General features: G+C 44.6%; 2 protein-coding genes across 2 annotated transcripts; one reads left to right on the forward strand and one right to left on the reverse strand.

The window, feature by feature from the left end:
* The first annotated feature begins 664 nt into the window (after positions 1-664).
* Positions 665-3,190, forward strand: LOC125544597. Its single transcript, XM_048708335.1, has 3 exons — positions 665-971; positions 1,103-1,381; positions 1,671-3,190. Exons 1-3 carry the CDS (start codon positions 867-869, stop codon positions 2,883-2,885), a joined length of 1,599 nt encoding a protein of 532 aa, XP_048564292.1. The 5' UTR covers positions 665-866; the 3' UTR covers positions 2,886-3,190.
* A 1,020-nt stretch (positions 3,191-4,210) lies between these two features.
* LOC125544596 (terminal nucleotidyltransferase 4B) lies at positions 4,211-11,902 on the reverse strand. Its single transcript, XM_048708334.1, has 13 exons — positions 11,338-11,902; positions 10,821-10,933; positions 10,675-10,731; positions 9,516-9,608; positions 8,309-8,379; positions 8,170-8,212; positions 7,933-8,013; positions 7,767-7,826; positions 7,239-7,307; positions 6,862-6,959; positions 6,711-6,759; positions 6,578-6,622; positions 4,211-5,057 (listed from the first exon to the last, which is right to left on the reverse strand). Exons 1-13 carry the CDS (start codon positions 11,843-11,845, stop codon positions 4,512-4,514), a joined length of 1,833 nt encoding a protein of 610 aa, XP_048564291.1. The 5' UTR covers positions 11,846-11,902; the 3' UTR covers positions 4,211-4,511.
* Positions 11,903-12,225: the final 323 nt, after the last annotated feature.

Below are 12,225 nucleotides of genomic sequence, written 5' to 3' on the forward strand. Positions count from 1 at the left end.
CGCTCGTGAATGGACGTTTAGATGGAGTAGGTTTCTTGGCTTCCACGCGGGTTTAGTGAAGGCGTTTTAATGTGGCGAGGATACATGTTCAATCGGGCGTGCAATGGGCGGCGCCCTCGGCCGGCACGCCGCTCGAATGGGCCAAACGTCCATTCTCGAGCGGGCGAGCATTAAACCCAACCACGCCCTACGCGTGTTTTTCATAGACATAGACGCCTCTCGAGTCAAACTATAATTCCCTGGCGATTAGAGGATCATCGTGATACCGACAGCTCCAATATGCTTACTGATACCGGCCACATCTCCCCATCAAAACCGGTGTCACAACCAGCGTGTCAAACCCATACCCGTTCACGCACATTTCTTTTGAATCACGCACATGACTCACGAGGCGGAGACCTGAGCGTGACGCTGCACCCAACCCAACCCAACCAAACCCAAGCTGACCCGAACCAACCAGGCCCTCTCCCGTCTTGATCTGAAAACGATCGTCCAGCAAGGCAAGCAAGGTATCCCAATGGCGATCTCCTCCCTGCTGGGCGTCAGTAAACAAACGAGCACGGCCACATCCAAGTCGAAGCAGATCTCACTCGCCCCGAAGTCCACCCACGCCCCCTCTTTCCCCACTTGTCCCCGTCGTCCCGTCGCCCTCCCCCATTTTTATTGCTCCCCACGCCTCGCGCTCCGCTCCTCTGATTGGCCTCCCCTCTGTTTCACCCTGCTTTTCCCTTTGCCCGCTTTGCTTCTACTCCTCTCGCTCGCCCGCCTCTCTTTCCTCGTCCCTTCCTTCGCTTCGGATTCCCTCCCGTCCCCCCCGGCTCTCCCACCCGCGCACCAACCCAAAACCCTAGCCGGCCCGCGCGCCCATGGCGTCGTCCCCCGCGCGCCCCGCCGCCGCGTCCGTCTCCGGCGCCTTCGGCCTCCCGCCCGACGCCCGCTGCTCCTTCGACCAGACGCGCCGCCGCGCCGAGGTACGTCCTGTCTCTCTGTCTGTCTGCCTGCCGGCCTCCATCTCCCTACTACTACCACCACCACGCGAGGTCCCTCGATCTCGGGGGGTTTCTGAGGCGGGGGTTGATGCGTGTGTGGGCGGGGAAAGCAGGATTCGCAGGACAAGAGGCAGCTGGTGCGGACGTTCGTCAACGTGTACGGCCAGGAGGGCTACCCCAAGGAGGCCGTCATGGCGGCCGTCGAGGAGTGCATGAGGAAGCAGGCCGAGGGCCTGCTGCATTCGCTCGAGGGCATCGGCGGGAGGCTCTCGCAGCTCGAGCTCTACTGCTACAAGCTCGAGCGCTCCATCGGGGAGCTGCGCAGCGACGTCATGGACTATCACAGCGAGGGCACCGTCAACTTCCGCTGCCTCGACAAGAATCTCAGACAGGTGCGTGCTCTGCTCTGCCCTCAGATCCACGCACGCCCAGCCAATTACTGCCAAATGCCTTGCTCTCGAGTACCCAATTAGTTGAGGCAGATTTCACCATTGAGCATTTGCGTTTCACGTTTGTCTTGTGTGGTGCTTAAGGAGTTACTTCAGCGGAACATTTTCACAGGCTGCTATTCTTAAACTACGTACGGTGGAGTCAGACTTACTGTTCTCGTGAGATTTGGATCATTTTTGCTGCATTAAGAATATGCTTCTGAGCTGAACAATCGTTTCTTCTGTTGACCAGGTTCAGAAAGCTGTGCAGATGCTTCAGGATAAGCATGAGCCGCAGCAACTGGCCAAACTTCAAATAGCGCATGAATTCCCTGCTAGAACAAATGAAGCCACTGCCTTGTCGATGCTCGCTGCAAGGGAAAATGTCAATGATCAGAGCACACAATTCGCCAACCCTGAGGTCTCTTTTGTGCCAATTCACCAAGTTAATGCGATGCAGTCTCCTGCTATGCCGAACCAAAGTAGTGGTGGTTATATTCTGCAGCAACTTGTGCCCGTCTCTTTGAGCACACAACATGATCAGCAACATCCGAGCCAAGCTGCGGTGTACTATATGCAAAGCCAAAATCAAGTGAACTGCGCGGACAACAAACCATCCGAGTCTTTTGTTCAGGTTATGCAGCCGCATGTCCAGAACTCTGAAGCCAGGGTTGCAGTTGAGCTACCTCAGAAATCTAGTCAGCCAACGGAAATGTACCCTCCAATGCAGCATCATATGCTACAAATGCCTGCTCAGCATCACGAGTCACAGGCATGGCGATCACAGCCCCCTGTCGCGCAACAGCAGCACTACAGTGTTCAGCAAGTCCCACCGCAGATGGTTCAACAGAAAACATCTTCTCCTCATGCTCAAAGTACTCCTCAAGTCACACTCATGTATCCTCAATACTCTTCTCAGAAGCCTGCCAATGCTACCACTGAGCCACTTCCGAGAAGTTTGGTTGGGCAGTCTCCATACTCTTCACCCCAGCAGAAGCATCATGAAGTCATGCCTTCGTTTTATGGCCAAGGCAACACAATTTTGCTTCCCACGGCAGAGCATAATATCCAACATCAACAGCCACAGCAACTGCAAACACAGAGCCAGGCCTCATGCCCACCTCAACCAAGCAAGCCCAGCCACTGCAGCGTTGCATCATATGCTGTTCAGGGTAGTGGCCGAGCCTACACTGCCACATATAAGAATCCTGCCGAGAGCCCTGCAACTGTTGTTGCTGTTCTGCCCCAGCATTCGGCAACAGCTCCTATGGCGTTTCATCATTTGGGGCCACAAATCTTGCATAAGAATCCATATGGAAGTATGTTCGAAACGGCCAGTGTAGTAGGGTATCCACATGATCTAGTTGGGAGTATGACGCTCCCAGTGGTGACTGCGGACTCCAGTAACATGGTTGATAAGCTCAATGCTGGTAGCAATGTTACATCCCCGCGAGACTGGCCTGCATAGTGCAGAATGGGCAGTTATTGGGTACTTCATTGCTACCACAAAACTTATTTCCATGACTATAGCTGGAAGCTTGTCGGCTCTCACCCGGGTATTTCATCTGGCTTCCTTTTTATTAGCCAGCAGATTGGTACAGATCCTTCTACTCTTTTTTCTGCTGAAGGGTCAATCTGAAATAAGAATGATAGATTAGTCTAGTGATGATGCTGGCGTATGTCCTCACTTTTAATGGACATATCTTGCTTGTAACCGACAGTTGGCGATGAACCTGTGCCTTTGCGATATGAATATATGACGAGTTTACATCATCTTATCCGCTGTTTAAATATCGGTTTACCACAGTTTATGTAGTCTTGTCATGCCATATATTTTTTTTTTATCTGGGGTTTTGTAGCATGTAGAGTAGTAAAGAAGAAAAGAACTGAGATATACTCCCTCTGTTCATAAATATGTCTTTTTTGAGATTTCAATAAGGACTACATATGGATGTATATAGACATATTTTAGAGTGTAGATTCACTCATTTAGCTCCGTATGCAGTCCGCATTGGAATCTCTAAAAAGACTTGTACTCCCTCTGTCCGAAAATACTTGTCATCAAAATGGATAAGAAGGGATGTATCTATAACTAAAATTATTTCCGGACGGAGGGAGTATATGTATCTGGCATCTCAAAATTAACTTATCAATAGCCCATAACTACTCCCTTGACCTAAAAGGTCTTATATATTTTTTTTAACTCAAAAAGGTCTTATATTAGTTTACAGAGGGAGTATTTCGTAAACCATAATTGCGTTTCAGATGTAGCACTTTCTTTTTAACACCTCAGAATAAGCAGTATGTGTGCGAACACTGTCACTGGAGAAAGCAAATGTTGCTGTGATTTTGGAAAATAACGGCCGGAACTTCTCTCTTGTAGAAAAAACTGTGGAGTGCAAAAATGTCTCTCTTGTAGAAAAAACTGTAGTGCAAAAATGTTGAACAACCACTACTTGCTAGTAACACTGTTCCAGCTACTGCTCCTTGGGCCAACAGAGCAAGATTTTATGTCCGGGACAATAAGACTGGTCGTTCATAGCAAAGTTCCGAGTCTCAAAAAAAAAAAAAGCAAAGTTGCTAGTTGCATATAGTGCGTGTGATTGGTAGGCAACTGCGGGCTATTCCAAGTTTGTTCAGAAGTTTCTTTTGGCCTTATTGTCTTGAAAAGAGACTCCAGTCTTTTACATGACACTGATCAATTCGCTATGGCAGCGTAGATGCTATATAAAAGTTTGAAGCCTTTATCACAACAACCAAATACTACTACCTGGAACAACTTTGCGATCACGGTGCGGCTCGGAAAAACTGCTGATTCAAAAAATATAATTGAAAATTCGGTTTGCTCAGCATTACAAGGACTGGATAGTAAACTAATAAAACAAATAGCACAACACATTTGAGCATCCGACTACTGCTGCTAACTTAAATGTTTGGTAGCATGCCGCCATGGTGTCACAATGCTCTTCCCGCCGTCAAATTCTGCGGCACCTCCGAAAACAGACTGCCATGGTGTCACAATGCTCTTCCCGCCGTCAAATTCTGCGGCACCTCCGAAAACAGACTGCGAATGCTATCAATAGCAGCACACGACTCACCATCTGCTGATGTGCGTGTACTGTGGGAGTGTGTTTGTAAATCTGTCATACTCTCGCGTCCCTTTCCTTCTTCGGCTGCTTCCCCCACTGCGACGCGATTTTTCACTTTGTGCCGACCCTTTACCCCGACTCTGTTCTCTTCTGCTTCTGGACCCCTCTTCGTCATTATCATCACTGCTTGATGCATCGGCCTTCGCCTTCTTTCGTGATTTCTTTTTTGACTTGGAGGACTTGCGTTTCCCCAGTGGTGATGAACTAGTTTCCTCAGATGCAGGTTGAGTGTTTCTGGGCAGTGGTTCATCATCGTCTAACGTGTGCCAGTTATACAATGTGTCATTCTCACTGTCAAACCGTTGGGGCAACGGTTCCCAGGGTTCTGCTAACATGTCAGCTAACACACTATCAGTGTTCCAGCCTTTACGGTCGAGGAGCACCGAATCCGGTCTGACAATGGTTCCCAGAATGCTCCTGTTTGGTCCCAAGCTTGTAATCAACTTGCCATCAGTTAACACTGAATAAGCCTTCAAAAATGCTGATTTCACCTGTACCATGAATCAAGTATCTTCATCAGATATATGTCATGTTGCCATGTAGATTTTTTTTACGGAAATGATAAATCCCGAACATTGAGATTTTAAGCATGGCAATCCAAACGTTTTTCATGGCAACTTTAGTTCACACGAGGTTGGCAAACATGGCAATTTTCTGACAAAAAAACGAACTGGGACAAAGTTGCCATGTTATAACAACTAAAGTTGCCACCTCGCGTCAACAGTTGCCATCAAAAAACGTTTGGGATGACATGCTTAAAATCCGAACGTTTGGGATTTATCGGGGCCCTTTTTTTACTAGTGAGTTGCACGTGCTTTTCACATGAGTTGTGAGATATCGTTACAACACAATGTTGACAGACAACTGACATGTACATATTACGTGCATGAAGTTCAGGATACAAATTTGTTACAAAAAGGAAAACCTTAGCTACATAGTGCTACATGGTTAAATATCATGAATATGCGAAGATAGTGTTGCAGCATTTGATTAAAATTCTCTGAAAATATATATGGACTGTAAGAAATGGTTGATAAGAAGTCTTTCATCTTGAGTAAAAATTCACAAGTAATCTCATAAACAAATACACTTTTATTCAAGCGAGAAACTCTAATGGAGCAAGAGCATGCATGGAAGATCTAGACTAAATCATAAATGGATACACCTTTATTCAAGCGAGAAACTCGAATGGAGCAAGATCATGCATGGAAGATTCTAGAATAAGTTTTTAATTATTGAAAACTTCTAGATAATGCACATGGCAGATCTGATGTAATTGATAGGAAATCGAATGGTCAGTAACGCCTGGATTTGCCATCTCTTGACTGTCGGATTGAGTTCATCCAACGATCCATATTTAAACTTATTCACACACTCTATAGTGGTATAGATATGTCAAAGATAGCAAATGCACTTCAGACATCAAAGCCTAGTTACAATTGTTCCAAATCCATGGAAGTTTCACTTATTAAGCGAACAAACTGGCGCATTTGGCAAGAAAAGGGCGAAGTGTCATATACTGTTATCAAGACAGGTTTGCTGTGAATTACTCATGCATGCTTGTGGTAGTTGATTAAGAACCAAACTAGAGACACCTAGCGTATTTAATCCAACATTAAAGACGCAGATACTCAAATTTAAGCACATAATATTTTATGCCCAAAGATAAGTTCAGATTGATGGCCCCAGGTTGCAAACAGAGATTGAGTAACCATTCTGGGCCATTCATCACTGAAGAAAACGCTAGGATTCTGGTAAGTGCGTGATATGTCAGACAGCCACTTTACTGGAATAACACTAAGAAGGCAAGGAAGGATCAAACCGAATCAAACCGCCAGCGGGAACCAGTAAAATAATCAGCGAATTAAAATAAGATTACTTTTATCAATTGTTAATTCATTATCCATAAGAACATACAGCATTATGAAATTTTAAATGAGTGGCATCAAATTATTCATAGCATCATAGACAAAGAGGTGCACAAAGACAGATAGGAACTTTAGAAAGCTACCTTGAAGTAGTTGAAGGAATTCTTCCCGATATCATTATCTGGTACCTAGGCCATGAAATAATTTCAATAGGTAAACACACTGCTACTGCGAATTATCAAGTTCAACCAAAATGAACAAGGAAAATGATCTTACCATGGGATCTTGAATGGCTATAAGATGTGGTCGGTCAAGATTCACAAAGCTTTAAAAACAGATTAGAAATAGGATCAGTGAACAGCAGGACATCACAGTAGAGATAGTACTGATGTGGGAGTAATAATACAAATAAAATCAGTTGTCTTACTCTTTATCACTCTTTAAGAAAAAGGTTCTTGCAGAGTTGCAGGATATTCCAACATCCGTATAGTTCAACTTGCGTCCATAAAAGTCAAAAAACTTGATCTGACATGGAGAAAACATAAATTTGTATGAAGGGTTGCAACCATGTTTTGTATCTCCATCATTACAAAGATAATATATGTTTCCCCATCATATCAAAGGTGATGCAAGTTTATCCAAAAGTAGCAAAAAGAAGATAAAACAGGCATTTCACATGTGTGCACTGGTATATATCCTGGTGCATATGAAGAACCAGTGACTATTAAGTGCAACTTTACATAAGATAAATACCAAAGTTTAAAAGATCTCATTACCATGAATCATTAGGAAAGTATTGCTTACCAAAAGAATTCCCAAATTGTGTTCCTTGGATTGTCGATAGCCCAGCATATCTTTCACTCCCCAGATCAACTAGCAAAAAGGATAATCCTTTAGATGATAAATATATGTATGAAAAGAATTGCATATCCTTCATGAATATAGTACAAGGAGTTTAATAACTAACATCATTTCTAAAACATTCCTTATTTTAAACACCTCTTAGCAACTTATGACCCGATTATTAAGTACAATGAAGTTTAATACGAAGGCTACTAAAGGTGATGTGGCTTAGTACCGACGCTGCATTAGGACTTTATTTAAGAATTTGTTTTAATAGAATTTATTTTAACTATTGGGTTGAAGGAAAGCATATGTCACAAGACAAATAACTAAAGCAATGCCAAACTTTTTTGGCTAACAAGGCTTACTTGTGGATGATGGAGGCACAAGTGTGGCAAGTTTAGCTAAAAAATACGAGTGTATAACACATGTGCCATGAGGCTAAGAAAGTGAGGCAAGGACATGCAGATAAAACAGAACTCAGTTCACCTGTAAATGTGTGATCAGCATTGTGAGAAGAGCATATGACCCAACCCCACCAGTATAGACCTACCGACCAGAGTGAAGCAATCATTAGAAATCTCTGTCGACGCAACAATTCCAAGCAACTGAGTTTTCACTATGGAGTGAAGAAATAACAATTTAAGTTGTGTACCTCATTGAGCTCTCTTTGATGAAGGAAAACCTTCAGAATCATACACAAAGGTCTTAAAGCAGGCATCTTCTTGATGGCGTCCTATTGGTACAAAATGGAAAATATAATTGTCTTCAGTATGACCGCAACATAGATGATTAGAAGTATATATGATCATATGTCTGTCAAAGATTAGCTACAAAAGAGTATGTGTGCCCTCCATAGTGTAGTGCCCAGTCCTTTATTGGAATTAGATACCTTGATGAAGTCCGCTGCTTGTGGTCCACCATCAATATCAAAGCTGGAAAAGGAAAAGAAGATCATAACAGTAAGCGCTTGTACAACTTAGTAAGAGGGAGGAGGGAGACCTATAAAACATGAGAAAACAAAATTTAACCTGATGTCAAAAGGTATTCCACTAATTCTTTCCATGAATTTTACGATTGGCACACGGGCCTTTGCTATTACCTGCCAAGAAACAAAGTTAACATCATTACCAACTGACAACTGCAGAACAGAACGGTGCTAGCTTCCAAACTCAACCGATAGCATTTGGCAACCTTCGAAGGTGGATTATGTATCATCCCATATTGTAATTCAATTGGAACAATTGGGCTTTTTTCCATTATCAGGAAAATAATAAATACCACATGTTTTCTTGCTTTAGAAGCTATCATTACGAGTGGGATTCAGATACTGGCAAGTACTAAGGATCCTGGCCAACAAATAGCTTGGTAAAATCAGCCGGTTCGAGCTTGAATTTCAAACTCCAGTAGCCAAATTCCAATGGACAAGAAAATCATCAATAGTTTGGCTCGCACAAATATAGGGATAGAACAAGAGGCGGTTTGTATTTCTCGTGCGCAGTTAGTGTCCTGAGAAGGTTGTGCAAACTCTATTCACATGCACATTTTCTCAGAAGCCAAAAGGTAAGGAAATCTAGTAGGACCAAACAGTATTCTTCCATAGCCACTTTCCTGCACGCACGCATTAATTATACACCACTTCAAAATATCAAGCCCTGTTCAAAAAAATAAATATTGAGTTCAATTCTCCGCAACATGTTCAAAAGCATGTTAACAACCTCCTTGTTCTCTACTGGTTGAATGACGAGTTTAGCAAATGAAGGAATTCCATATTTGCTTCCACATTACTTCAGAATGTTGTCATCAACCTGATTTCCAGCAAACATCGTACCCAAGCGCAATGTTCATACATTATTATTAACCAGAGAATCATTGGGATAATCTCCTATTTATCGGGTTGATGCATAATAGCTATGAATGCTGCAAATCTTGATGGTGCTATTCGAAAGCTGCATGCAATACTTCCCGTACTGCATGACATAAAACATCAGATCCTTCATGATAACACTTAGAATTCCATGTGCATTCCCAAAAAAATAGAACTGGATCAATTTGACTTCTGAAGTTCACATTTGGGAAATCAAAATTCAAAAACTTGAAAACTGTACGGCCACTAGCAGGAAGCCTGGCAAAGAAATTTGAAACCCTCCGGAGTATGGTAGTTCTTTCACATAAGAAAATGAGGCTTCCAGAGACCACATTATTGCCGCTAGATAAAGAAAGGGTGAGAATTGGAACCTGTATCTTTTTCGCAACACCTTTTTGAGATAATGCTTTCGCAAGAGCATATAGGCCTTGAGGAGTCTTAGCCCTGGTCTCAAATACTACAACCTGCAACAGAAATAACACATATGAACTTGAGAACTTCCAAGGACGAAGGGAAGACATTCCTAAGCGGAAGTATATTTTCTATGTGTTTCCAGGTAAAAACAAGGAAGTGAGTGCATATCGGTTGTAACAAGCTGATATATCCAGGTAATTTCTTTTATCATAAAACAGCACAAGATACCATGTCTGAACTTTCAAAGACAAAGAAGATATTATTAATACAAGTATGTTTTGTCTGTGGTCACACGTAAAAAGGTGGTGAATGCAATCATTTGTAGCAAGCTGACATATCACGGTAATTTATTTATTATAAAACAGAACAAGATGCCTTATCAGTTTCAGTATATGATTCCACAAGTGCAATTAGGTGGGCATTAGTCCAGAGAAACAGTGTACTGTTGTCCTAGACAAGGAGAGTTCAGAAACAGTGTAGGAACTCCACCAGTATGATATTGTGTTCTCTCCTTTCTTGTTACTTCAATTGAAAATCTCTTTCTTAAGATTCTAGCATTTTGGTTTCAGAATGCTTACCACGCTCAGATTCTACCATTTTTGTTGGAGTAAACTGCACTGATGACCAGGTACTGTGTCATAAGTTGCACTCTAGACCACGCACGGCGCGGGGGGGGGGGGGGGGGGGGGGGGGGGGGGGGGGGCAATAATCTTGCACCTCAAACCAGGTCGTGTTAGAGAAAAATCTAACAGTTAACTGGTTTGACGCTTACCTGCTAGTTTGCCACACTACAGTCACACGCCACGCCACGCGGGAGGAGCACATGTAGTATACTCTCAAAAAGGAAAAAACTCCGGCACCCCTCTGGTGTGGGCGAGGAGCACGGGGAGAGAAGAATGATTGATGATGGCTCATAGACAAAGGAACTAAATGATTGAGACATGCATACTTTTATTTTTGCAACTAAAATGGTAATTCAGTTGTACTCTGGTTCACTACTACTTGCACTTATAAAATACAATTGTTAATAGCCCCAAAAGTTCACAAAATACAAACAACATGACAGAGAAAGTTAAGTGCTGAAATTTATGAGAGTAGGATAGAAAATACTCTTACATCAATATCACTTGTTGGTAGATAGAGCCCTGTTCTGAAAGATCCAAAGACTTCCACCTGCCAAGCGGAGTCAAGAACTAACAAAATGATGTGGCTATCATCGTAAAAATATATAAACGGGAGAGAGAGAGAGAATGTTACGATGCCTTGCAATGAGGCCATATATGCTTGACAACATCAGAGACAGCTTGCACAGCAGCTGTCCGTGAAGATTGCTCTTCGGCAGAAGGTGAGATAAAATCACAGAAGTCAAGAATCTCTGCAACAGATAGGCAATACTTTATTATCTCATCGGGCAAATGTTGCAGTAGAACCATATAAGTTTGTAAAGATCCCAAGTTTTGTAATGATCCCATGTTATAAAAACTAATTAAGCCTCCAAAGATCAAACAAAATGTGATCAGCGAGCCTAAAATCGACTAAGTAATGCAGTATGTCTGTTTGCCAAAACCTTCTCCTATCACTTTCTCCATTAAAAACACATGTAGACCACTATACTATTGGTTTCGAATAGCATTTGACAATATTTTGCTAGCCCATCATTGTACAAACTGCAACTGCTATGTCCCATGTTCTAGCTTGTCAAAACAAAAAATCACTTCTTTTTCGTCATCACACACGACAGCAAGTTCTTAGCAGTAACCATAAATCCAGAGTCCAGACCTTTGTGTAGCTGCAGCATGGGGCTCCTGAACCGCCTCCCTCCTCGGAACCACGCGCGCTCCGACCCCTGCGCCGGCTGCTCCGTCGGGGCGAGGGAGCTCGAGGGCGTCGCCGCCGCGGCAGGCCGCGCCACCACCGACGACGGGGAGGCCGGCTCCGCCCTGACGGCCCCTGAGACGTCAAGGGAGAAGAAATCGGCGGCGGGGATGTCGACAAGGGGGTCCCCGGCAGCCGTAATCTCGTTGCGGAAGACGGCATATGTCGCGGTCGCGTCCTCCTCCGCGGCGGCAGGGTAGGAGGGCGACCGGGGCTCGGGCGCGTCGAGGTCCTCCTCCGGGGAGAAGTCCAGGGTAAGACCCGGGAGGGCGTCGTAGACGCATGCCTGGGAGCTCGCTTCGGCGGCCTCCATGACGGCGGCGGCTGTGGTGGCGGCGGCCGCTTGGGTCGGATGAACTCGTTTGCCCTTGGACCGCCGGGTAGGCTCCGCGGCTTTCGCCTTGCGAGGCATTTGGTCGGAGGATCGATCGTCGGATGGGCTTTGGTTCGACTGGAGAAGCGGCCCGGAGAGATTCGTTGTTTTCATACGAGTCCGCGGATGTCGGAAATTGTAGCCTTCCACGATTTGGCGGCCCGCGAAGCACGCATACAAAGCGGAGCGGTACTCCTCTCTCACAGACTTTTGTGGCAACTTCAACTCTAGACCCCAAACAGACGCACACATTTGTTCGTTTGGGTCGCGAGGCGGACGGTGTCCAAAGGACGGACAGTCGTTCGGAACATCTGCACCCCACGCATAGGAGTGGCCTGGATGCAAAAAAATCGAGCCATCCATCCACATCATGCTTGGCCCGCCACATGGCCCTCGCCCCCAATCCACGCTCCGCCTTC

The sequence above is a fragment of the Triticum urartu genome, chromosome 3 (assembly GCF_003073215.2).
Source record: "Triticum urartu cultivar G1812 chromosome 3, Tu2.1, whole genome shotgun sequence".
In the NCBI taxonomy this organism is placed as follows: Eukaryota; Viridiplantae; Streptophyta; class Magnoliopsida; order Poales; family Poaceae; genus Triticum; species Triticum urartu.

What these genes read in the sequence shown, in the direction of transcription:
- LOC125544596 (XM_048708334.1), bottom strand. Translation starts at nt 11,845, where the DNA reads ATGCCTCGCAAGGCGAAAGCCGCGGAGCCTACCCGGCGGTCCAAGGGC. An exon ending in ATCAAAGAGAGCTCAATGAG is followed by an intron (nt 7,827 to 7,932) that starts GTACACAACTTA and finishes TCTGGTCGGTAG; the next exon opens with GTCTATACTGGTGGGGTTGG. An exon ending in TGCTGATCACACATTTACAG is followed by an intron (nt 7,308 to 7,766) that starts GTGAACTGAGTT and finishes CCTTTTTGCTAG; the next exon opens with TTGATCTGGGGAGTGAAAGA.
- LOC125544597 (XM_048708335.1), top strand. Translation starts at nt 867, where the DNA reads ATGGCGTCGTCCCCCGCGCGCCCCGCCGCCGCGTCCGTCTCCGGCGCC. An exon ending in AGACGCGCCGCCGCGCCGAG is followed by an intron (nt 972 to 1,102) that starts GTACGTCCTGTC and finishes CGGGGAAAGCAG; the next exon opens with GATTCGCAGGACAAGAGGCA. An exon ending in TCGACAAGAATCTCAGACAG is followed by an intron (nt 1,382 to 1,670) that starts GTGCGTGCTCTG and finishes TCTGTTGACCAG; the next exon opens with GTTCAGAAAGCTGTGCAGAT.